This window comes from Falco naumanni, chromosome 19, assembly GCF_017639655.2.
Source record: "Falco naumanni isolate bFalNau1 chromosome 19, bFalNau1.pat, whole genome shotgun sequence".
In the NCBI taxonomy this organism is placed as follows: Eukaryota; Metazoa; Chordata; class Aves; order Falconiformes; family Falconidae; genus Falco; species Falco naumanni.
In genome coordinates this window covers 12,664-37,666 of record NC_054072.1, presented here as the reverse complement: position 1 = coordinate 37,666, position 25,003 = coordinate 12,664, and the positions used below count along the sequence as shown (strand labels likewise).

The following is a 25,003-nucleotide window of genomic DNA, read 5'->3' as shown; positions in this document are numbered from 1 at the left end:
GTCCCCGGGCAAACTGGGGGTTCCTGGGCCCATACTGGGAGTCCTCAGGCTATGGCGAGTGTCCCCAGGCCGTACCGGGGTCCCCGGGCCATACTGGGGGTTCTCGGGCCCATACGGGGAGTCCTCAGGCTATGGCGGGTGTCCCCAGGCCGTACCGGGGTCCCCGGGCAAACTGGGGGTCCCTGGGCCATACTGGGGGTTCCTGGGCCCATACTGGGAGCCCTCAGGCTATGGCGGGTGTCCCCAGGCCGTACCGGGGTCCCCGGGCCATACTGGGGGTTCCTGGGCCCATACTGGGAGTCCCTCGGGCTATGGCGAGTGTCCCCAGGCCGTACCGGGGTCCCCGGGCCATACTGGGGGTTCCTGGGCCCATACTGGGAGTCCTCAGGCTATGGCGAGTGTCCCCAGGCCGTACCGGGGTCCCCGGGCAAACTGGGGGTTCCTGGGCCCATACTGGGAGTCCTCAGGCTATGGCGGGTGTCCCCAGGCCGTACCGGGGTCCCCGGGCAAACTGGGGGTCCCCGGGCCATACTGGGGGTTCCTGGGCCCATACTGGGAGCCCTCAGGCTATGGCGGGTGTCCCCAGGCCGTACCGGGGTCCCCGGGCCATACTGGGGGTTCCTGGGCCCATACTGGGAGTCCTCAGGCTATGGCGAGTGTCCCCAGGCCGTACCGGGGTCCCCGGGCAAACTGGGGGTCCCCGGGCCATACTGGGGGTTCCTGGGCCCATACTGGGAGTCCTCAGGCTATGGTGGGTGTCCCCAGGCCGTACCGGGGTCCCCGGGCCATACTGGGGGTTCCTGGGCCCATACTGGGAGTCCTCAGGCTATGGCGGGTGTCCCCAGGCCGTACCGGGGTCCCCGGGCAAACTGGGGGTCCCCGGGCCATACTGGGGGTTCCTGGGCCCATACTGGGAGCCCTCAGGCTATGGCGGGTGTCCCCAGGCCGTACCGGGGTCCCCGGGCCATACTGGGGGTCCCCGGGCTGTGGCGGCAGTCCCTGAGCCGTACCGGGGTCACCGCCCCCACCGCCGAGGCCCGGTGCGAGAGCGGCCCCGCCCCCGCCGCCCCTGGGGTTCCTCCTGGCCCGGCCCGCGGCGGCGCATGCGCACCGGGCGCGCTCGGGGGCGGGGCGGGGCGAGCGGTGACGCAGGAACGGGCGGGGCGGCGGCCGGGGCCCGCTGTCAGAGCCGGGACAACGAGCGGGGCGCACGGACGTGCCGGTGGGTGCCGCGGGCGGGCCGGGTGGCGTGTCGGGGCCGGGCCGGGCCGGGCCGGGCCGGCCCTGGCGGGGAGCGGGCCGGGCCGGGGGCGGCGGGCGCGGGGGACAGCGGCCGCTCCCCGGTGTCCTTGGCGCCGCCGCCCGGGCGCCTCGGGGCGGGGGGAAGAGGCGGGCCTGCCGCTAGACGGGCAGCCCGGAGCGGCCAATGGGACGGCGGCTCGGCGCCTCGCACCGCTCCTATAGGCGGCAGGGGCGCCAAACCCGGGCGGCGGCGGCGGGCGCTGATTGGCGGGCCCGGGCCCGGCAGCGCGGGCCGCGCGCGGTGGCGGGGCGTCACGCGCCCCTTTCCCGCCTCTACGTGTTGCTTTCCCCCTCCCCCCCGCCCTGTGCTCGGGGTGTCCGGTGCCGCCCGGTGCGGGCGCCCCCACCTGCGGGGCCTCTCGGGGCGGCCTCGGGGTGCCGGCGCTGCGGGGGTCGGCGGTGCTGCCTCCCCAGAGGGGCAGCGGCGGCCCCGGCCCGGGGGCGCCCGGTGCTGGAGCGGCTCGGCCGCCAGCCGCGGCCCCGCGCCGGCCCAGCTGCTTGCTCTGGCGCTGCGTCTGTTGTGCTAACGCAGACCCGAGCGCAGCTCCTCGGTACGTCGGGCAGGTGCCGGGGGTGCCGCCCGCCGGGGGCCGCATTTAGCACCTTAATCTGCTCAGTGCCGCTCCCAGCCGTTAACCGGTTGGAACGGTCCTGTTGTTTGATCTCTCGATGAAATCTGGGTTGTGATCCGGCTGCGGCCACGAGGGCCCGGCCTGCACGCCCGGGCTTCCCCTCCTCAGCCCTGCTGCGGCTGTAGCTGTGTGTGCGGTCGCCAGCGGCCCCTGCACCGGTAACCGGGCTCGCTTTCCTACGCCCCGGCTCCCGGCTGTGCTTTGCATTACCCGGGAAGCGCCCCTGCTCCGGGCTTCCCCTGCTCTGCCTCACGGCACGGGCTCCCGCGCCTGCAGCCAGCCAGCCCCTTCTGCCAGAGGCCCCTCTGGTTCAGCTGCTCCGGGTGATTCCCTGGCCGGAGCCCCCCGTTCTCCAGAGAGGTCACCGGGACGCTGCGAGCTGCGGTACGAAACCAGACACCGAAGCTGGAGGGGCCACCTACGTGCCCGTGTGCTGACGCCCAGTTCAGTCGACTCCCTAAAATACCTGTTTGTGTTTTGCTGCTTAACTCTGAGGAGGGTAAGCTGGGACAAGATCTCGTGCTGCCGCGCTTGCTGTCCTGCGCCTGCCTGCCTTTTCTTGCCTGTTACGGGCCTGCTTTGGCTGCGGGCAGAATTGAGCAGGCAGGGCAGAAAGGGCGAGGGGGCTTCCTTTTTTCCCTTGGGTGAATCTGTGTCACACCTTGGCTGAATTAGAGTGATCCCGGGTCTTCTTCAGGCTCTTTGGACCAAAACCTTGCGTTTTGAAGCAGGAAGCGTAGCTGCTGCTGTGTCAGGTCGCCAGAACTAGATTCAGCAAGGCAAACCTGGCAGCCTGGCTGATGAAACGCCCGTCACAAAGGTGTATGTTTTTCTCTAGTCTGCCATGCAACTTCATTTTAATCTGGTGAACGCACGGTAGCTGCTTTGACATTGGGCTGCTGCTTGTTAAACTGGTTGGGATTATGGAAACTGGCCAGCTGGGTCACGTCCAGCCTCGGGTCCTGCCTCTGGCAGAAGTCGCTGGGTGGAAAGGGCAGCTGCGAGAAGAGCTGGCTCCAAGCGCCAGCGCTTCCCTTGAGGTGATCTTGCCTCGGTGCTTTCTCTTGAGCTGTGGCCGCTGGTTGGACGTGCGTAAGGAGGAGCGTGGTTAACCTCAGGCCTCCCTGTCCACGCAGGGCTGCACCTCACCAAGAGCTACAAAGTGGACGTTGCAGGGGGGGACCTCTGAGAAGGTCCCTTGCCAGCTCCGGGTTGCTTCTCTGGGTTCTCTGGGCAGGGGGAGAGCCCCTTTCTGGGTCTTTCAGCTGCATTGACCTTCTTGGGTCTGAACTTGTAAGGAGAAGCGATGAAGTGGTCTGTCGTGGAGCCCGCATCCCAAGTGCTTTGTACCACCGTACCTCTGCTTTGCGTAGACAGCTTCTTCCCCATAGACAGTTTGTTCCCCGCTTTATACTGATGCATATAATGCAAACCGGTGAGAAGAAAACCTTGGCCAAGCAGAGTGAGTGGTCACGAGGTGAGTAACGCAGCAAGAATCGAAGCCAAGACCTTCCACCTGGGTGAGAGAAAAAGCTTCTGTGCTGGGTCGACGTGATAGGAGTTGCCCTCCGTCTTGCGCAGACCTGGAGGAGCACGCCCTGCTAGATTTGATGAGCTGGATGTGACAGAAAACGTGACATTAAGATCCAGCTGGTAACAATTTTTTTCCAGTGCCTTTCTGGGCATAGTGCTTTAAAGTGCTTTTCTTCAAACTCATATGATGTCCCTGCGAATGGGAAGTTGAAGGGCTAAAGTGTCCAGCTCCTGCTGAAATCTGAGAGGATTTTTCTGGTTTAAAGCAAACAAAAAGAGGATTCTCAGACGAAGAATCAAAAAATCAAAAGAAGTCAAAGAATACTTCATGGATTCATTAGTGATAAAGAAGTAGATGTTGCTGGCCAGGAGCTCAAGAGGGAAGCGCTGGGGGAACCTGATACCTTACACTTAATCCGGGCTGTGTTTCACCATCCAGCATGCCTTATTTTGTACAAAGGTGCTGATATAAAAAGGTGCAGGTGGTTTTGACGTGCAGTGGCTTGTTTGAGACCGGTGTTGGATGCCCCACCAAGCAAATCTGCTTTAACGGTCAGGGGAGATGACGGTGCCATGCCAGGAGCGATGGAGGAGGCAGACGCGGTTGTGCGGACTGTCTTGAGCAGAAACTGTTTCTCGGCTGTTGGGGACTTCACTGGGGTGGGGCGGGTGCAGATGGATTAATCTGTATTAAAAATTAATCCTAAGGTCAGTTCTTCGTGCTCAGGGTTGACGGCGGGTGGAGGGGTGTGTGTGTCTCTGTTCTGTGCTCTCTTGCAATAATTTCTAAGCCACTTTTCCCTTCTGTCCCAACAGGAACTTGTGTGAGGCGACAGGACAAACATGCTTAACTTAAGGACTTGTGCAGCAAAGCTGAGGCCGTTGACGGCCTCGCAGACTGTAAAGACAATTTCCCAACACAGGCCGGCAGCACCCAGGACGTTTCAGCAGATCAGGTGCTACAGCGCACCGGTGGCTGCCGAGCCATTTTTGAGTGGGACTAGTTCAAACTATGTGGAGGAAATGTATTATGCTTGGCTGGAAAACCCCAAAAGTGTACATAAGGTAAGGAGCAACCTCGCCAGGAGATCACCCTCACATCTGTGTGTGTGTGTGTCTGAGCAGGGGGTTCGGGTAAGTGCACGCATCCCAAGGAGGACTGAATTCAGCTGGAGGGGCTGGATGGTTGTGGATGATCCTTTTGCTGCTTTGGTGGAAAGAAACCTAAGCGATTCCTTGAGCAAGAGCCAAGAGGAGCTTCTCCGTTCAAGAGGGAACACCGAGGGCTTGTGGGACGTGGGCAGCATCCTGGATCACAAGCAGATACAAGGAGTGCCTTCTGCTGGGAATCCACCTTTAATGAGCTCCCAGTGCTTTTTTTTTTTTTTTTTTTTTGACCAGCTCTGATGGCTCATCAGGAGAGTTTATTCTGGAGCAGAGGATGGGGTGGGGGGTGCAGGGAGGGTATTTTTCACACCTTGACTAGCAAAAATGCTTCAGGCGTGGGTGGTGTTACATGTCGGGGTAGACGGGGCCGTAGCTAAGCTTGTGCTTTGAGCTTGTGTGTGTAAAGCCAGACGGGTGATCTGCAGCCTAGGGAGGGGACTGGGTCTGGAGGCCAGAGGCATTCCCACCAGCAGCTCCTGAACTTAAAACTGGGGAACCAGCCTGGCTGTGGGCAGTACTTGCAGGGGTCTGTCTTGATCTGAATTAGTGAAGCTCCCCCAGCGCGGTGAAGGGCAACTCTTCAATGTGGAGTCCTGCAGGTGAGGGCTCAGCTGGGAAGAGAGTTTCTGAAACCCATCTCTGTTTTCCCCATTCCCAGTGTTTCACAAGGAAAGTGTTCTAGTGACTAAGTCTCAACATTCCCCAGGGGATTTTTAAGACAGTTTCATACGTGTCCTGATGTAGAGCAGGCGTTTTCTTTATGCAGCAGCACACGAGCAGCCTGCGAACCAGGACGCGGTGGTTAAATGAGCAGTCAGGGGTGAGTAAGGAATCTCATGCCCCAGTGCTTGCATCAGCGTTGAGTATGTTTTCAACGGCACCAACCCTGTGCACCCAAAACACGCAGCCTGTAGGGTGCTGTAAAGGCTTTACCGTAGGATCAAAGCTGAAATGTTCACAAACAAGGATGTCTTGATGCTTCTTTCAAGGCAAACAGCAGGTAGCTGAGCCAAGCAATACAGACTCAGAAGACACGAAGTATGTTTGTTTGGGTTGTGCCCTTTGTCAAACAGTGACATGAAAGCTACCCAAGCACGTGCACATGGTGCAACGCAGTCCTTCAGAGGCAGGATATTGAGTTAAAAGCCATGAATCTAAATGACGTAGTCTAATTTAAAAATGAGGGAGGGTTACACCACGCTTCTCCCACTGGCGGGCACAGTTGTGTCTCTGGCAAAGAGTCTTTGTGGTTTGATGCTGGCTGTTAGATCTTACAGACCCTGCTCAGTCTTGAATGATGCTCTGAGTGGATGTGAGAGTAAACATCAGGACTCACCAGGGCAGCTGGCAGGGAACCGTGGCTGGGTGCTGAGGCTGGACCTCTGGATCTCTTCTGGTCTTGTCTCCTCTTTAATGTGGCTCCTGTAGCTTTGTCAGCTTGTCTATAGGTAGGCAGTGCACGCAGTGCTGCGTGGGAGTCCTTGTGCATGCTCGGCTGAAGAAATAGGAGCATTTAGGTTGGAAGGAGCCTTGGGGCCTCTACCCCAGCATGGCTGTCTTGGAGGTGGCATCTGGCTTCATGGCTAGACCAGGTCACCTGGGGGCCTTGTGCAGCCAAGTTCTGAGCACCCACAAGGGTGGACCTCCCACCACATTTCCAGGCCCCCAGTCCCGTGTTTGTGGTGAAGTGTGTATTAGTCACTCCTGGAAATCAGCGTCCCTGGAAGTATTTTTACGCGCTCAGAGAGCAGTGCAGGAGCTGACAAGAGTTTTGCCTCCGCTGCAGCTGGAAGTGGTTTGTGACAGCAGGAAAATCGGTGTCACATGAGAATGAAATGTCAATGAAAATGAAATGGGGTCGTATCATTGCCAGGAAGCGAACCTGACACTGACAATATAAAACCCCAAGTCTTAGGGACTGCTTTTTGAACAAAATGAAGCTGGCACCCTGCTTGGCAGAAAGGGCGTTGGGCCAGGGAGATCGGATTAGGTGATCTTGGAAAGTCCCTTCGAGCCCAAACCATTCTGTGATCCTGTGAAATCCAGCTCCCGGTCCCACAGCTTCTGGTGGGGTTAATAGCTGAGCTGGCGCGGACTTTGCTGTTGCTCCCTGATGTACTTGGCCCTCACGAGTGACTCATGGCTCCTGGGTGGATCCCACCTCGTTCCAGTGACCCCTTTACCAAGGTCCCTTCCCAGCTCCTGGCTTCGCCCCTTTCTCCTCTCTGCACTTTTTCCTGGCTCACCCTGTCCCCGCTGGGACGCTGAGCCGCCGTGGTGGGATCGGTGCCGCAGCGGTGCCTGGTCTCGGCCCGTGAGCAGTCCCCGCCGGCCTGCGTCCCCTCTGGCGTGACGCTGAAGCAGCGGTGGAGCGCGTCACCCCTGTCACTGATAAAGCGTTGGCTTCCGTCCCGTTAGATGTAGGGTCAGATCCAAGGGTGGAGTTCACCGAAGAGCTGGGCTGTCACACGGGCCTGGCTGCCGCTTGCCTGCTCCGTGCACAGAGAGGGACCGGCTGCTCCTCGCCCTCGTTCTGCTGACGGGGGTGAGACCTTCAGCCAGGGAAGAGCTGGAGTGTCTTTGCTGTTGTCACCAAAAACCTGAGACCTCCAGCCAGCATGAGTGTCCCAGCTGAGCAAAATGAATTCCCTTCCTGCATGCAGATGCTGGTGTTTTAAACTGCAGGATATACCTCAGTGCTTGTTTAGAGTAGGGAAGATTTAAAAAAAACCAAAAACCAAAAAAACCCCCAAACCCCAAAACCCGCTATTTTAGGTTTGGGTTTTTTTTCTGCATGCAGTCCTTCAGCTGAACTCCAGTTTCTGAGTCTGGTGGGCAGAGCTGGGGAAGGAGGAGGTGAGGGTGCGGGGGCCAGTGCCAGTGGGCTGCCAGAGGGTCGGTGCTGCTCGTTCCTGGGACTGCTTCCCGGGGCAGCGGGGATGCCGCCCTCCTGCCCCCACGCTGCCAACTCAGGTGTGGGGCTGGCTGCTAGCGATGCTTGGCACAGCCCACGCCGTCTCCTCAGGACCCCGAGTAACTTGCTTGCTTGAGGGTAGATGGCTGGAGAGCTGCAGATAGGCGATACCTGCAGTCAGACCTCCGTGACGAGTTTAGCCTTCCTACAGGGCAGCCCCAGTGCGTAGGATGAACTTGGTAAAGGGCGACAGCTCTCCCCTTAGGTATGTACGTCGAACGGTCTTTAACGTGGACTTCTTAGTACACCGCTGTTTTGATTTTTATATTGAAAGTGGCTGTATGACCGTAACGTGTGTGGACCGTGCTGTGTAACCCCGCCACGAGTGCAGGAGCCTGCAGTCTTCGGCGAGGCCAGACCCCCGTGCCCGGCCACGGGAGGTGCCTTCCCTGCGTCCTCCGCAGCCGTGCTGGCAGGCAGGGTCCGAGCCTGGATCTGGTAGGAGTGTTGCCTGAGAGTCTGAAACGTTTGGGTTTTGTTACCCATCTTCAAAAGCAAGCGCCTCAGAGAACCGAAGGTCCTTGTTGGTGTTGATAAGGGACAAGACGATGTGCAGAGCACGAACTGATCGATCGCTGCTGGACCACCTATGCTCGGCAAGGGCTGCCAGCTGTAAATTTGGTTTGAGCTCCTCCTCTTCCAGCTCTAAGCTCTGAATGTTCCTCCTCTTCTCGCTGCTAAAGCAGGAGGTGCTCCCTGGCTTGCTGACCGTGCAGAGTGGGTCTGGGTGGTGCTTTCCGTGCCCTGGAGTCAGCAGCAGGAGAAGGAGCAGGGGTGCAGCCTGGGCTCTAGGCAGGGGCTGTGTCTCCCCTGCGCATCTCAGCCCGCTGCACCCCCAGCCCACCCTGAGGTGGCTTGCAGCGGATGGAAGATGTCGCCCTCCTCTGCCTGCCCGACCTCCGAGCTGGCTTTGTGGCGGAGGCTGGGACATCGGAGCCTGTGCCCTTCTCCGAGAACAGAGTCTGATAAATGAAGTGAAAGGTGCTGGTTTCTCCTGGAGAGCTGCTCTGGGGCTGTTCTCAGCAGAGAAGCCTGGGGTGAGCTCCGCTGCCAGAGCCAAGCTCAGAATCCCTCTGAGCTATCCGGGCTTTGCTGGGGCAGCTGGCTCTCCCGCCTGGCTTCGCCGGCGCAGGAGCAGCGGCACAGAAGAGCGCTGGGAAAGCTGCTCCGGGCTGATGCCTTGTGCCGTGGCTGTGGTGGGATGTGGCCGCGGGACGGTCACAGCAGGGACCTGGGGCTGGTGGTATTCAGCGTGCTGAGACCTGGGAGCTGCCTGTAGGCTTGGGCGCTGGGGAGGTGCTGGCTTTGGTGAAGTGGTAACAACGAGGTGCTCAAAAATCTGAGCTTGGAGCTGGAGGAGTTCTTGCAGGGCTGCCATGGGCAGAGAGGGAATAACGTGCTGGATTAAGGCAAAGATCTCCTTCTCGTGATACAGCAGGATGGTGCTGAGGGGGCTGTTCAGCCTCTCCCACGGGATACGTGAGCTCCAGAGGCACCGCCATGGGTCACCAGCAACCCCTGGGATGGCCCTTGAATACTCTTGAACGCAGAACTGCATCAGCAGCTTGAAAGCTGACATTTTTGTAGCGCTTACCAGGGCCACAGCCTTCACTGGGGGCAAAGCCTGCAGCCAGGTAGCCTGGGAACTTCTGTAATTCCGTTGGGCAGTAAAGCATTTAGCGAAAGTGCCTGAGCTGACCGAGCCGGCGCCGCACCTTGTTTGGAGAGCTTCAAATGAATTTTTCTTTCAAAACAGAAGCAAACTGCATCTCCAAGAGGTTACTGTTGGTAAATGTCAGCAGGGAGGAGGTCACAAAGGCAACACCTCTGCCTCCTGGCTCTGTCCCCAGCGCTGCTGTCGGCCCCTCCTGGGGCTAGCAGGTGCTCCCTTTCTCTTGCCTGTCTTTATCTTCCAGTTTGTTAAACAACCCTGAACCACCGAGCAAAGCAGCTAGCCTGATCCCTCCCCATCTGAAGGGCACCGAGCCTGTCCCCGGGGTGCTCGTCCTTCTTGCTGGCAGGCTTCTGGGGCAGCCCTGAGCTCGGAGGCTGAGGGAGGGACTTGGGCTGCTCTCACCAGTGGCCAGCAGTAAAGATTGTACAAAAAGCAGCTCTCCCTCTTTTCCTGTCGAAATTTCCTTTAGCAGACAGCGATCAGAATGAGGTTGGGTGTTTTCTGATTTTGCTTCTTGGTTTGTGGGTTGTTTTTTTTTTCTTCCTTTGGGGAAGCTGTTGTTTATCAATTATTGTGCCAAATTGTTCCGCGTTTCATTTGTGCTCCTCCAGCGTGACCCTTTTCTAAATTTACTCACCTTGCAGAGCCGTGTCATGGGGCGTCTGGGTAGGTCCAGGCTGTAAATAGCTTCCTGGGGCATGTGATGGGTGCTGCAGCTGGAGGAGCTCCAGCAAAAGGGGAGAGCGGGTGTTCCTTCGGCGAAGATCAGGTTCTCAGTCCCCTCCACCCTGCTACCAGGGTGCAAAGCTGCTTTTTTTGCCCCAGACCCCCACTAGAGCTGCTCTCGTGGCTCTTGTTGACTGGGTTGAAATGTGCTGGGGCTGGCTGGGCAGCACTGTGCGCGGCGCTGCGTTGCTGAGGTTGGGTTGGGTGCTCCCCGCGGGCACAAGGTTTGAGGGTGCGCAGGGACCTGAGTGCTGGGCTCTTGCTCCCAGTCAGTGGAGAGACCCTCGGGCTGAAACCAGCGCACAGATCTGACGGGCTTTGCTGTAGCTGGCACCTCGGTACGTGTGGGCACGCAGGTGCTGCTCCGCCTTGGCCCTGTCCTTTGCTGTCGGTCAGTAGCGTGTAGGAAGCAGCAGGGGTGACAGTGTGGTGGAGGCCCTGGCCTGGACCTTGCTGTGCTGGTCTCTCCCCTGCCCCAGGTCCGTTGCTGCCTCTCCAAGTAGATGGATTACCTTGAGTTTGGCCTGGGACATTTGTGAGCTCTTCAGGCAGGGCTGGGTAAATCCCACCAAGTTACATCAAGTCTGTTGAGGGCTTTTTAGGGAGTTTTTGCTTTGTTGTCTTAACACCTGGAAATAGACATCTGCAGAGGGGAACAGCAGCAGAGGTGATACCTGCCTCGCTAAGGGCACAGGAGAGCTGGCATGGGAGTATCCACATAGCGCTGGCATTGGCGTTGCTGGAAGGGTGGGGGGAAAGTTGAAGAGGGGACAGAAAAAGAAAAAAGCCGTTGCTGGCTGAGGGCTGTGCAGCACAGCTTATGCGGGGACTTGGGTCTCAAGCCATTTAGACAAAGGAAAAGAGGAAGAGGTGCATTTGACTACAAGGCAAAAATACTTTCCAGAAAATATTGTGGGTATTCAGAGGGCAGTCTCCTGCCCTGTAGAAAAGGGAAGAAGAGCCTGAAGACCAGGCTGGGGCTCGTTGCTCACAGTAGTGATTTTGAGAGCCAAGCTAGGGGTGTCACCCATGTCCTGTCCTGAGCTGTGCTGCTCAGGGGCCTGGGGCGGGGGCTCTGGGGACAGTCTCATCCCAAAAGAAACAATCCAGATGGATGAGAAGTAAGATAATGGTGTAACTGGAATAGTGGGAGAGCTTTAGGGCTCTCCTGCCCCAGGCAGGTGGGTGTCTTTGGCAGCAGCTGTATGGTGCTGGGGCACGGGGGAGGAGGCAGCTCTGCCCCCCAGGAATTGTGCTCCCTGCTTTGGCAATACTGCTGAGACCCCAGTAACCTTGAGTGAGGATGTGTTTGAGTCACAGGTAATGACCCTCTTGCCTCTCTTCTTTCCCTTTTCCTAGTCATGGGACATCTTCTTTCGCAACGCCAATGCTGGAGCTGCTCCGGGCACTGCTTACCAAAGCCCCCCTCCGCTGAGTACCAGCCTTTCCGTGCTGTCCCAAGCGCAGTTCCTGGGTCAAGCACAGCCCAACGTAGATAAACTGGTGGAGGACCATCTCGCAGTGCAATCTCTCATCAGAGCTTATCAGGTAAAGAGACTGACTTTGCGCGGAGGAGGAGCATGCCCTCTGTAGAGGGGCGTGCAGTGGCTGCAGGGGGCTGGGGTTAGTGTGGCTGATGCATGTGTTTTGCATGAAGAGCATGCAGGATGCGTGCTGGATGCAGGATGCGTGCTGCGCTGCCTGGTTTTTAATAGGAGCTGCTGATCTGTTGGGGCAGAAGCTCAGCTGTTGCTTTGCTGAACAATAGGAAGGTTAAAGCTATTGTCACCCAAACAGAGCAATTACAGTGGCGGGGAGGGGGTGGTCCTCTCCTCACAGGGTGATTTGCTGGCCTCCGGAACGATGCCTCTGTGCTGTGGGCTCCTGCCATGCCCAACAGCGGCGCGGGACGCACACCCTGCTTGCCCCATGTTGCTGCGAGAACTTCTGAGGTCCTAAGATAAAAGTTCAGAAAATGTTTCCTTGTGATTTGTGGCACGGAAGAGGCCTGTGGTGCCGCTGGGCCTTTCAGGAGAAACAAGTTTTGAGCAGGAAGGAAGCACCCTCTGGCTAGGGGATGGCCAGCCAATTTTAACTAAAGAGAACGTCTGTTAAATACATTTGGTTGCACCCTGGTTTGTCAGGCGCGGGGGCTCTAATTTGGGCTGCCGTGTGAAGTTTTAACAAACCCGGATGCTGTGGAGGTGTGACCGTGGTCTTCTCACCCGTTCCTGTGAAAAAGCACCCGCTGCAGGTTGTGTTCCTGCTCAGGTACAGGGAAAATTCAACAGTCTGCTGCTGAACAACAGCATGAATTCAACAAATTGCTGCAGTTAAGGCAAAAACTGCAGCGCTGCACAGGTCCAAAGGCCTGCCCAGCCTTGGCCTTGCTCTCCGGCTTGAAGAAGGTGCCCCTGCCCTGCCCGCCTTCACCGCTGAGGTGCCGGCATCAATGCTGGGGCACTGCCGTGCTTTTCTGTAAGAAGGGGAAGCTGGGACCTGTTTGTGAGGACCTGCTTCTTTCCTCGTGGCTGATTTCATGGGAGGTGACCACCCTGCCGCTCTCCAGTCCGGGCGGATCCTGGCGAGCTGTTTCTGAAGGCCGTGCGGCTCTCGCTGCTGGAACAAGCGGGCAGGTACCGAGTTCAAACTGGTGTGGTTGGAGGCAGCGGCTCCAGGTCAGCGGTTTGAACAAAAGATCTGTAACCTCTTCTGCATTCCCATCGCTTCTTCAGTCTCCAAATGACACCACTGGGAGGTGGTTGCTCTTGGATGTATTTTTCTAAGCTGTCTGCAGTGAGAAGTTCACCTCCCTTCCCACCCCGGTGTCACCACAGGGCTGTGGCTGCAGTGGGGTGTCCAGGCGGGGAAGTTCAGTGCAGTGTATGGAGGTAGAGAGGAGTGGGAAGGCAGGAGGAAGTCCTGCCTGTGCGGGTAAACTGCTGAAACCACCAGGCAATCAGTTTCGTAATTGGATCGAGCTGGATTGTCCCTGTAATCGTAGGTGAGCAGTGACCGACCCACTGCAGCGTCAGCAGCGGCTTCTTAATTGTGGCTGTGGTTGCATGTCCAAGTCATTGTTTCTTGTAGAATGGTGTGTGTTGGAAGGGACCTTAAAGATCATCTAGTTCCAACCCCACTACCGTGGGCAGGGCCCCCTCCCCCCAGCCCAGGGTGCCCCCAGCCCCGTCCAGCCGGGCCCTGGGCACTGCCAGGGATGGGGCACCCACAGCTGCTCTGGGCAGCCTGGGCCAGCGCCTCGCCGCCCTCACGGGGAAGAATTTCTTCCTAATATCTAAGGTAAATCTGCCCTCTTTCAGTTTAAAACCATTACGCCTCATCCTATCACTATACTCCCTGATGAAGTATCGCTCCACATCTTTGCCGAAGCCCCCTGTAGGCACTGGAAGCTGCTTTAAAGTCTCCCTGGAGCCTTCTCTCCTCTAGGCCAAGCAATCCCAACTCTCCCAGGCTGTCCTTTTAAGAGGTGCTCCAGCCCCCTGATCATCTTCATGGCCTCCTCTGGACTCATTCCAACAGGGCCATGTCCTTCTGGTGTTGGGGGTCCCCGAGCTGGAGGCAGCACTGCAGAACGGAGTCTGCAGTCTCCCCAGAATGGAGCAGAGGGGAGAGTCACTGCCCTCAACCTGCTGGTCGCGCTTCTTTGGCCACAGCCCAGGACATGCTTGGCTTTCTGGGCTGTGAGCACATGTTGCTGGCTTGCAGTCAGTTTTTCATCCACCAGTACCCCTAAGTCCTCTCCACAGGGCTCAATCCAGTTGTCCCCCAGCCTGTATCTGCTCCAACCTGGTGCAGAACCTTGCACTTGGCCTTGTTGAACTTCATGAGGTTTACACAGACCCACCTTTCTAGCCTGTCCAGGTCCCTCTGGATGGTATCCCTTCCCTCTTAAATATCCACACACACACACACACACACAGATATATGTTTATATATTTATATATAATATATATAAATATAAACATCCTTAAACATCTCTTGGCTCTTGTTCACTCCTTTGTCTCCAAGGGCACTTTCCCAAGGGATCCATGCACTAGCACCCTAATTAGCCAAAAGTTTGCCTGTCTGAAGTTTAGGGTCCTGACTCCACTTGTTACCCGTCCTTTACGCCTCAAGACTGAGAATTCCATCAGGATGTGGTTGTGGCCACCCAGGCTGCCTCCAATCCTGACTTCTCCAATAAGTTCTCCTGCATTAGGGAGCAACAGGTCCAGCAGTGCCTCTCCTCTGGTCGGGCTCTCCATCATCTCTACTAGGAAGTTGTCCTCAACGTGCTCCAGTAGTTTCCCGGACTGCTTGCAGTCTGCTGCGCCTCTTTTCTAGCAGATACCTGGGTGGTTGAAGTCCCCTGTCACGATCAGAGCCTACGAGCGTGATGCTTCCTGCAGAGATCTGCTGTGGTCTTTTTTTTTTGGCATTGGGCTTCTTGTTTCGGCTTGTGTTGCACGTGGAGAATAACGAGCAGCATGGCTCCTATGGGGGAAGAGGCCATCTCCTTGCTCCCACACCCATTTGAGCTTTTGCTGTGTACCTGCAAACTGCTGAGTTGACCTCAAAGCTACCGGTCACCCTCAGATCAAAGCTGTTTGCTGGACAAAGTGTCCTCCTGGTCCCGGTGAGAGCATCCTGGCTATGGGGATCAGGCTGGTGAGCTTGCGTCCTGCCAGCTGCTAAGTGATGGGCTAGCCCCAGCGCTTTGTTGCCAGATGGACAAGCAAATAGTTCCCAGACAAAGCTGGTCCAGAAGAAGAGCTTTCCACACAGCCACCGGTGTGCAGGGGCACGCTGTCATCAGGCCCTGCAGAGAGCATGTGGGGTTCGGGGCTTTCTTGGTTTGCTGTAACGTCTATGGCTGATTCCAGGCTCTGGCTGGTGAAGCCACAAAAATTCTTTCCTGAAGTACCCTTGAGATACTCAGAATAGGAATGCTTTTCTGGTAAATAAGGTCGGATCAGGATGTCTGATTTGTACAAGGGGTTTAGTAATCCCCATGGATGCAAGTGCTTTTTCTAACTGGTAACAGACCTGATGACCGGGAGGACCATTGTCACAGTGCAAGGAAGGCACCGCGCCCTGTACCATGGCAGCAGTGTTTCCTGCCCCGCTCCCAGCGTAGCTGAGCCTGAAGCTTCAAGAAAGAGCAGGAGCTGTCAAGAAATAAAACTGTGGATTGCCCACGTGTGGTGCTGGCCACTGAGGTGAATTCAGTTTGCCCAGCAAGATGTGCTGGGGTCTGTCTGCGGGCACCTTCTCCTGTGAAGGCGAGAAGCAGAACTCCTCGTTACCTCTCATTGTTCCCTGGCTTCTGATGTGGATTCAAACCCAGTGTGGTGACTCCTGACCTGACTGGCGCCACTGGGAGCCACCAGGGCTCTTGGTGCCAAAGGTCTTTGGTGTTTCTGCACCTGCCTCTTCCCAGAAGAGGGCTCCCAGTCCTGCCGTAGGCTCCTCTCTCCAAAATGCTGACCTTTAATAGCACAGACAGGCAGATGTTCCTCAGACACGTTCCTCTGCCTTTTCGGGAGCTACTGCTGGTGGTGATGCTTGTTTTCTCTGCCGTGTTGGCAGAATCTGCCAAAATCTGGAAGATTGCCTCTTCGTTTCTGTGATGCTTAGGAAGAAACCGTTGGTGTGGAGTTACTGCACCTGTAGAGAGCAGGTGCTGGGGTTGGACACTGGGAAAGCGGTGGGGGACCCTCAGACCTCAGTTCTGGAAGGTCTCTGCTGTGGAGGAGATCGCTGTCCCTCTGCCTGCCCCGCTGAAGTCTGGCTTCAGGCGGAGGAGAGCGGTCGCAGCAGCTGGAGACACTCACACCTACTTGCTGTAGCTGAAAGTAGAAATCGGGGTGGCTCTGCAGAAGATGTAAAGAGGAGATTGCATGTTTTGGTTGTTTTTTTTTTTTTTAAGGAACGTCTTTTCAATTAACTTAATGACTAATCTGTGTTGTTGCTTCCAGGTCAGGGGTCATCACATTGCAAAGCTTGATCCTCTCGGCATTAGTTGTGTAAATTTTGATGATGCGCCAGTAACTGTTTCTCCAAACGTCGGTGAGAATTACTCTGCAAATTAATTATAATGTAATTTAACTTTTTTACCCCTCCCCTCTTTTGTTTTTCTCCCTTTCCCCTCTCCCTCTTGGTACCTGTTCTCCTTTCCATTCCTGGCCCATTTCATAGATTCGAGGGCATCATGTAGCACAACTCGACCCACTGGGCATCTTGGATGCAGATCTGGACTCCTCCCTTCCAGCTGATCTTATCACATCCACAGACAAACTGGGTGAGGGCTTTGAGAGCAGTTAGTGCTGCATTGCTTGAGCTCCTCTCTCTTTCACAGCTTTGTACGTAGATCGCTTCACCGGTAAGGGGGGAAAGGTCTTAAGTTTCCTTAGTAATGATCACTCTAAATTTAGAGCCGGCGGGGCGCCGAATTAATTATGTCACTGAACTCACTCATCCAGGGGTGGAAGCAATTGCATCTTCTGGAAATGTGAAGCAGAGAGAGGTTTTGTGTTGGTAAGAGCTGGAGGTCTGTTCCCTCAGCTCCTCTTGCTGCTCTTGGGGGCCCCGGGAGCTGGGGGGAATGGGCTAGCTTTGTCTCTGCAGGGCTGAGAAGTGCCTCTTGGTGTGCCCCTGCAACGATGCTCGGCCCTCCTTTGCTCCCAGCTTGCCACAGCATTGGTAAATCCCTTCATTGCCCCCTTTTTCCAAGACTGAGCTATGAGTCCCTGCCAGTGATCATAACAAGGAAGCTTTGGGATGCATTCCCGTCCAAGTAGAGAAGTGGAAATCCCAGTGCCTTCGAGCGAAAGATGCATGAGTGTTGCACAGAAGTGTGTGTGGTGCCTAGGACCTGAAATCCTAGTCTGAAAGTGCTTAAACTCAGCACCTGCCAACATGCTTTAGATTTGATCTCTATAGTATGCTGCCATTCTTCTAGCTAGAACGAGGTTGTGGCGCTGAGCTCTTCCACCTTGCTGGTGCTTTCCAAGGGTCATTACCCTGGCACTGTGAGTGCTCGAGAGGCATGCTTCTAACTTAGAGCAGCAGTGATGATTACTAACCTCGCACAGCTGAAACAGCCGATCAGAGCGTACGGTGCATGTAAATGATCTTGATTCCTTGTTCAGCTGCCAGCACAGGGACACCCACCCTGGACCTGCTGGACCCTCGTGTAGGATTATGTGTACTGGGAGTTGTAGGGAAGGATTAGGTTTTTTAGTTGTCCCAGCTCGCTGGATGATGGGGAAGCTGCTTCATCCCGAGGTCTGGACTTCTGACATGCTTGTCTGGAGGACCAAGCCCTGGCTGTGCCTCAGGAGCTGGCTGGCTCTGGGTTGGAGCAAGCCCTGTGCCTGGGGAGATTTTGATGGGAAGAGGCGGTGAGATGATGGCCATGGACCCAGGCGCAGGAGAGGACATGTGCTCGTAGTTGGTGCTGCGAGGGGAGCAGGGAGACTTTTTTTAGGTGACTTGGAAGCCAGTCCCAGTGGCCAGGGAGAAGGCGGCGTGAGGGGAACCTTTTTTAGCTCAGCGTTTTTGGCCAGTGCTCCAGTGCTGTGGGCACTACGATCCTTCTGAATCACAGCAACAGAGAGCCCTGAAGCCCTGTGCCTGTTGGATGTGTTTCCCTTTTGAGAGGAAAGCAGGGTCTGCATGAAACCCAGAGCCGGACGGCTGCAAGTGGTAGCAGTGACTGCTCTCCCTTACGAGAAAAGGGAGCTGGGTGTGGGGAGCAGTTACCATGCCGATCAGTAAGTCATAGACTCACAGGGTGCTCTGGGGTGGAAGGGACTTCCAGAGTCCCTCCTAGTCCAACCCCTCTGCCACGAGCAGGGACGTTTTCACTAGATCAGGTCGCTCAAAGGCCCGTCCAAGCTGGCCTTGAACTCTGCCAGGGACGGGGCGCCCGCAACTTCTCCGGGCAACCTGTGCCAGCACCTCACCAGCCTCACCGTAAACACTCCTCCTTTATTTATGTCCAATCTAAACCGGCCCTCTTTCAGCTTCAAAGCCTCGCCCCTTGTCCCGTCACTACAGGCCCCCGTGAAGTCTCTCCACATCTTCCTCGTAAGCCCCGTTGCACACCAAAAGGCCGCGGTGAGGTGTTTGTGGAGCCTTCTCCAGGCTGAACACCTCCAACTCACTCAGCCTTTCGGCACAGGAGAGGGGTTCCAGCCCTGCGATCATTTCCGTGGCCGCCTCTGGACCTGCTCCAGCAGGTCCTTGTCTGTCTTGTGCTGGGGACCCCAGAGCTGGATGCAGAGCACCATGTGGAGTCTCAAGAGAGGGGAGCAGAGAGGAAGAATCCCTTCCCCGTACCTGTTGGCCGCGCTTCTTTGGATGCAGCCCAGGGTGTGTTTGGCTTTATGGGCTGCAAGGGCACGCTGCTGTCTCATGTCCAATTTGTCACCCACCAGCATCTCCAGGTGCTTCTCTGCAGGACCGCTCTCCATCCATCCACCCATCCATCTGTCCGTGCGTCCATCTGTCCATTCCCCAGTCTGTGCTGGGACTGGAGATTGCCCTGATCCTTGCACTTGGCCCTGTTGAACTGCATAAACGTCACATGGGCCCACTCCTCCAGCCTGCCGAGGTCCCTCTGGATGGCATCCCTTCCCTCAAGTCTTACGGACTGTACCACTCAGCTTGGTGTCACCTGCAACCGGGCAGAGGGCCCTGTCAATCCCACTGTCCCCGCTAATTAAGACATTAAACCGTATTGGTCCCAGTATGGACCCTTGAGAGGGACACTGCTCCTTGCTTGTTTCCACTTTGTGACGTTGAAGTCACAGGGCTGCTTCAATGGCAAATGCCAGTTCAGAGGGCTTTTCTTCTGCTTTGACGCTGTGGTTCCTCTGAAGCAAGGTGTGCTCCAGCAGCATCCTTGCTGCAGAGGAAGGAGAGCCCAAAGTGACCCAAGAGCAGGTCCTCTCTTGGAGCCCCAACTGCAGAGCTGGGCTGACAGCATCGTCAGCTGTAACAGAATCCCGGTCCAGCGATACAAGCTCCATTTTTCCTGTTCCTCCTGGGTGAGCGGTCATGAGCCCAGCAGCGTGACCCAGTTGGGCTCCCCGCGGTGGAAGGAGTTCAGGCATGGCTGGTCTGTGGGCATCAGCTGGAAGAGAATCTCGGCCTGCGACCTCCGTGTCTGAGCCAAGCGTTGTTTAATTTTGGTTCCTTTGTGGCTTTCATACCAACGTGTCTGTCATTGCAGTTCCTGGTGTTGGTTGAATTACCAGGAATCCGTGAATTCGTTGGAAATAATGAGCCCTGGAAACAAGCTATGCTGCTATCAGCCACTAGCTCATGCTGGGGGTGTGTCTCGTGGTAGGACTCAAATGGCTGGCTATGTCCAGCCAAAGGAGGCTTTATTATCTTGCTGTAAGTATTATTTATACTGAATACTTTCCTCTGGTCGTCTTATCCTGGAAAGCCTCATCTGGTCAGTCTTAGAATACAACTTGGCAAATGTAGCTTGCAAACTGTGCTTAGCGTGAGGGGAGGAGAGCGGCGCTGGTGCGGAGCGTGGGCAGAGCTCCGGCTGAGCCCAAGGTCGGGTGTTGCTGGCTTGTGGCAGAGAAAGCCAATTTCTAAGCAGATCCTGCTGGCTTATTTTGCTTTGAAAGAGTATTTCTTAAGACTTGACAGAGCAGTTAATAACAGGAGTGGTTTTGAAACTTGGAAACGATCTTGTTTCCTCTTTCTGAGCAGTGAAATCCTTAAAGGTCAGCTTTTGTGGTGCAAGTTCTACTGCCAGCAGCTTAAACCATGGCCCAGCACTGCTGTAATTCAAAGGAGCGGCATGGGTAATCTCAGAAATTGATCTTTCTTCTCAGTTGCCTTTTGTTTAGCAACTGGTTTGTGTCTGGTTTGCAAGCTCTCTTTGGATTAAGCAGTGTGAGCTTTGGAGAATATGTAAAGGGGAGAAAGCTTCCCTGGGGGTACTCGGTCTGACAAGTGGTGGGGCTGGAGCCACCAAATTCCTCTTTCTCTTGTCTTTTCCATTTGAAAAAAAAAAACCAAACCCAAACCAAAACCCAAAAGTCATCTCATCCTGGTTTTCTGCTGCAGCTGATCTGGCATGGTAAGTGGTGTCAAACAAGGACAAGATGACTGCAGGAACTTGAGGTGACCTGTTCAAGGAAATAATAGTTTGGCACACTGAAATCCAGGTGGTGCATGGAAGGCAGTGTGTGTCTGAGTGTCTGTCCGTCTGTCTGTCTCTCTGTGGAAGGCAGCTGCTCGTGCCTCTTGCCCAGTGGAATGGAAGGAAATAGTCCTCCAGCTTGGGAAGAGCCAGGCAAGCCCTGCTGGGAGATGCGCTGGGAGCACCGCCACCTCCCCTTTCCCCAGTTGGAGACCTTACTACCCAAACATCTCACCTAAACGTGGGATTTTCCCCCGCTGACTGAAAGGAGAAGTGTGTTCAAAGCATTTCTTGTAACCCAGGTGAGATTGAGGCACTTGGGTCACCTAACCTAGCCGGGAGGCACAGCTCCAGTGACGCTGGAGCCCTGCGTCCACTCCGGCAGCCCTGCCTGCATCCGGCACGGTGCGCCGGCGCTCCCGCCTGTGCTGAGCATGCTCGAGCAATGATGGCATCGTGCGTGCCTGCCTCGGTGCTGGTCTTCCTCGTTAACGGCCTGCTCATTAACACCCTGATCCCCTTCCTGCCTGTGTGTAGGCAGTAGCGGTGCCTCCTTGGGGGTGACCTTGAAATCTGGTTAGCGATGAGCAGAGCGAAACCCTCTGGGAGCAGATGTTGCCGGGAGGCATCTCGCTGCTCTGTGGCGGATAGCGCTGCCCTTGACGCAGCTTGTTGGGAAGGTGCTTTTTGGTCGTAGCAGGTGAAGACGCTGTGGTGGGCGGTCTCCCTCTGTCATCCGAGGGGTGCACGTGACAGGAGATCTCAAACCATGCAGCTCAACTGCTCCCCAGTGTCTGATGCCCCCCATTCCTCTCCCTGCCCCTCCCTCCTCTCACCAGACTTTCCACCGGGATTTCTTTTCCACCTGGCGCGTAGTCGTCCTCCATCCCAACCCTTTTGCCTCTGATGGTTTTTGACTGTATTTGAAATACTGTATTTTTTTGACTTGTGCTTTCCATGACTAGTTCTCACAGTTCCAGGTTTGTTTTTTTTTTTTACTAACTTTGACTGCGTCTCTCTGTCTTCTCCCTTTCTGCACCCCCTTCCCTCCCCACCCCAGATCTCGCAGTGTTCAAGGAGCGGCTGAGAGTGTTAACAGTAGGAGGTATGCAATTAATGAGCCTTTAACCCTCTGGAGTGCAGGACTCTCTTTGAATAGGTTATTCTGGGCATGAACCAAGCTGATAAAGCGGACCCCTCCCGTCTCACACCACTCTTGACTTTTGTAACATGCTTATTTTTAATTTGTCCCGCTAAAAGTCTTGATGTAGGTGCTTGGTTAGTGATGCTTCACCTGTAGAGATCCCCAATGTAGAGCCTTGCTGGCCTTTTCCATACTGTGTGTTTGCATGCCTAGCTTGCTAGACTACACGTTTTGTTGTGAACGTTCATTTTACAAGGCCTCAATCTCCCCAATTGGTTCAAGTCTCCTAAAAATCCAAGCTGTCTTCTGACTCTGCCCTGGTTTTGTCATGGTGAAAATTTGGCCGCTCATCGCTAGCCTCCCCTCCCGTCTGATGGTATCGCTGCCTATAAATACTGAGCACTGTCAAAAAAAGGCTGGCAGGCTGCAGCAAAGCAGAAGCAGAGATGCTTAGAGCCCTGGAAACTCCTTGCAAAATCTGATACCCGCTCCCCCCCCCCGGAGCGTGCCTGAATCTTCAAACCGGCACGGCAGAGCGAGCCGGAGCCCTGTGCTGCAGGGTGGGAGCCACAGCAAGTTACCTGAAGCTTCCCTGAAGCCTCCAGCCAGCGGTTTCTCTGGGATGGTGCGTACTAACGCCACCTCTCCCCAGGGCTTCTCTTTGCCTAGGAGCCACAGAGACGTCCTGGAGACATGGGGCCAAACCCGCGGCGGCTGCCGGCTGCGGCTCGATGCTTCCAGGCACCACCGCTCTGGAGCTGAGCTCCCCGGGCTCCAGCTTAGTTCCTTTCCCTGGCGCTGGCGGTGCCCGGGAGGGTCGTGTGGGCAGAGCAGGGGATGGGCGGCAGTGGCAGCCAGGAAAACCTCTGCTCCAGGCTTGCTGTGGGTGTTCCCAGCCGCCGGCAAGCGCTGTGCTTGAGGCTGCACAGGGACGAGCGGTGGCCAGCCCCATCCTCAGCTCATCCCCTGCTCCTGACCAGAGAGCGAGGGCCAGACTCTTTTTAAGGTGAAGTTCAAGGAGGGCCAGCCCAGGAGGGTCTGATTTTTGCCTCCCTTTGCTCAGAGGAAGGTGGGTTACGCTGCCCTGCAGCGCTTGCAGGTGGCATCCCCTGTGCCCTCCCTGCAGGAGCCCCCGGCTGGGGCATTGGGTGGCGTGAAGGGAGCCGGGAGGAGCGGTGGCAGCTGCCTCCTCTGTGGCTCCGGCCCTGGGTTAGAAAATGCCCTGAACCCTGGCTCTGCGGGGGGCAGGGAACAGGAGCCCGAGAAGGGCTTCAGGGCTGTGGGCCAGCAGCGGGCAGCTCTGCTCGCCCGCCCCTTCCAGCCAGGCTCCTGCTTCCCGAGGGTCCTGGGACGGCCCTTCCCGGCTCCGCTTCTGCCTTGCTGCATCAGCCCAGCGAGTCCATTGCCGCTCCTCCTCCGTGCCTCAGTTTCCCCAAAGACAACCGTGAGTGTCAGCGGGTGCTGAGGCACCTCCGATGGCTTTGGGGTGCTGTGGAGCTGCTGCGGGCCCTGGCAGGGCCCTGCCGACGCTGCTGCAGCCGTGGGTGGTGTCGGGGCCTGTCTGCAGCTCTACAGCTCGATGCTCAGCTCTGAGCACTGCTCAGCACCTTCTCCAGGCACAGCCCAGCCCCCCGCAGCCCCACCTGCTGCAAGCAGCAGCCACCTACACACCACCAGGTGCCAGGACCTAGAAGGAGGGAGTTTGCTGAGCAGAGCTAGGCTAAACCCCTAATTGAGAGGCTGTTAATTGGGTGAGGGGGTATCTGGGCACCAGAACCCCCCGGGGGGCCAGCTGGCTGCCCTGCTGCCGGGCTGAGCTATTCAGGAGAGTCCGTCATCGCAGAGCCCTGATGCCATTTTCTCTCTTTCGCTTCTCTTTCTCTCCCTCTTTGGGGTTTGTCTGTTTTAACCGTTTCCTTCTCTTGCGTTGACTCTTCATTTTTAATTCCCACCACGTGGTGACACCTCTGTTGTGCTCGGTGACTCCTCTTCAATTGCTGTTCCCGTTCTCTCCCCTCTGTTACGATTTGTGGTGTATTTTTTGTGTTCTTGGGGCTACAAACTCCCTGACTCTTACCCTGGATTTTAATTGCTGGTTTACCTGCACATACATATACATATACATACGTATATTGCTTTGTGTTTTCATTTCCTGCATTACCTTTCATAATAACCTTGTTCTGTGCTCAATGTCTTTTTGTTTCATTATGGCTTGGATTTTATCTGTATAAACCTCCCTCATGCTTATTTTTGGTTTTATGCTGCTTTTTTTGTCCCTTCCCCACCTCTCCCAATTGCACCCGGTCCCTGCGTGACGGTGTCCCCCCCCCATCCCCCTTCCTTCCTTTTCTCTCTTGCTTTCGCTTGTCCCACCCGTGAAAAATCCTGCAGGCTTTTACGGGCTGGATGAGTCTGACCTCGACAAGGTCTTCCACTTGCCCACAACCACTTTCATCGGTGGAAACGAATCGGCTCTTCCGCTCCGTGAGATCATCCGTCGGCTGGAGGTGAGGAGGGCAGGGGGGGCTCTGCCAGACCTGTTTGCAGATGGGGCTGGGGCAGAGTAGTTGCTTTCTGAAGGTCCTGGGTCCTGCTGCTGCCCGCAGCCTGGGCCAACCTGCAGGTCTTAAGCCTTTCACGTTGGGAGCTGCTCCTCGGTGCTTGCCCCACTTTTGCCAGCTGCCCCATGTTACCTGTTCACCTCTGATCACCTCCAGCTTCATGCTGCATTGGGGCAACGTATTTGCTCTGCCCAAGGTGGAACAAATCCCAGGCAGCTGAACCGTTCATTTATTGAAACCTCTCCAGCTGCTTTCGAGTTGAAAGCAGCAAACTGTGCTGGGAGAGCACAGGAGCGGGCTGGAGGAGGAGGCTGCCCTGCGTGGTGGCCTCTTGGAGGGTCTGGGTGCAGGAGGAGCTCCAACCTGGGGCTGGGGCTTCCACCTCTTGCAGCCAGTTCCCCTTTCCTGCCAAATTTCGTATCCTGTTCTGCCTGGTCTGAGAGCGCAGACAGCTCTCAGGCAAGCTGCGGACTTGCTCAGCTGTTCTCTGCCAAGACAGGTTGACCTTGGGAGAAGCAAAGCTGCACCGACATCTTAGACAAGCTGTAAGAACGGGCTCCTTATTTGTTGGAGGTGGTTGTTTTGCTGATTGTCTCCCTGCCATGTGAAGTGGTGTTGTGGACCTGATGCCACCAAGAGGGAAAACATGCCTCCAAGGTGGATGTAAAGCACTTGAGGGTCCGATCCAGGGCCCACTGGGGAAAGGGAATTCAACATTTTGATGCTGGGTCGTGTGCAGTTTCCAAGCTGCCCCCCAGCATCCCAGGTTGTCCTCTGCCACGTCACCTTTCCTGGGAGAACAGTTCAGATGGGGCTTCCGCGGGGGGGCTGGCACGGTGCTGGCTGCCCGGCCCTGCTCGTGGGTCCCCTGGGCCACTGCCGCAGGCAGCACTTGCGGGCGTTCAGGCAGCGTGGTGGGGCTGCCAGGCAGGAGGGTTTGTGTCTCCGCTGGTGCAAGAGGGCTCTTTGTCTTGCTGGAAGGCTGAAGAGAGGGATCAGAGAGTCCCTGGCACCCCGGTCCCATACGATGCCACACATGTGCCTGTCTTTGCCGAGGGGTGAGGAGGTCCTACAGCCCTGGCTGTTGTCTCATGGCCCTTCTCCTCCCCTTGGGGCAG

The 25,003-nt window shown here is 56.4% G+C and overlaps 1 protein-coding gene and 1 long non-coding RNA gene across 8 annotated transcripts in view; one reads left to right on the top strand and one right to left on the bottom strand.

Annotated features, from left to right (window-relative positions):
- Window positions 1–1,133: 1,133 nt before the first annotated feature.
- LOC121099228 (2-oxoglutarate dehydrogenase, mitochondrial) overlaps window positions 1,134–25,003 on the top strand; it is a 34,539-nt gene continuing 10,669 nt past the window's right edge. The window contains exons 1-6 of one of the 7 annotated variants that reach the window (XM_040617899.1): window positions 1,134–1,222; window positions 4,284–4,532; window positions 11,369–11,557; window positions 16,208–16,310; window positions 21,241–21,285; window positions 23,716–23,831. In XM_040617899.1, coding sequence (XP_040473833.1) covers window positions 4,311–4,532; window positions 11,369–11,557; window positions 16,208–16,310; window positions 21,241–21,285; window positions 23,716–23,831 — 675 coding nt within the window. In that variant the 5' untranslated portion in view covers window positions 1,134–1,222; window positions 4,284–4,310. Of the gene's footprint in view, window positions 1,223–4,154; window positions 4,176–4,283; window positions 4,533–11,368; window positions 11,558–15,987; window positions 16,109–16,207; window positions 16,311–21,240; window positions 21,286–23,715; window positions 23,832–25,003 lie in introns of those variants that run through there. The other 6 variants (XM_040617898.1, XM_040617900.1, XM_040617901.1 and 3 more) reach the window with 6 other exon arrangements.
- LOC121099229 lies at window positions 10,250–24,996 on the bottom strand. Its single transcript, XR_005831432.1, has 3 exons — window positions 24,509–24,996; window positions 13,236–13,241; window positions 10,250–10,260 (listed from the first exon to the last, which is right to left on the bottom strand). It is a non-coding gene; the product is annotated as an uncharacterized LOC121099229 (long non-coding RNA).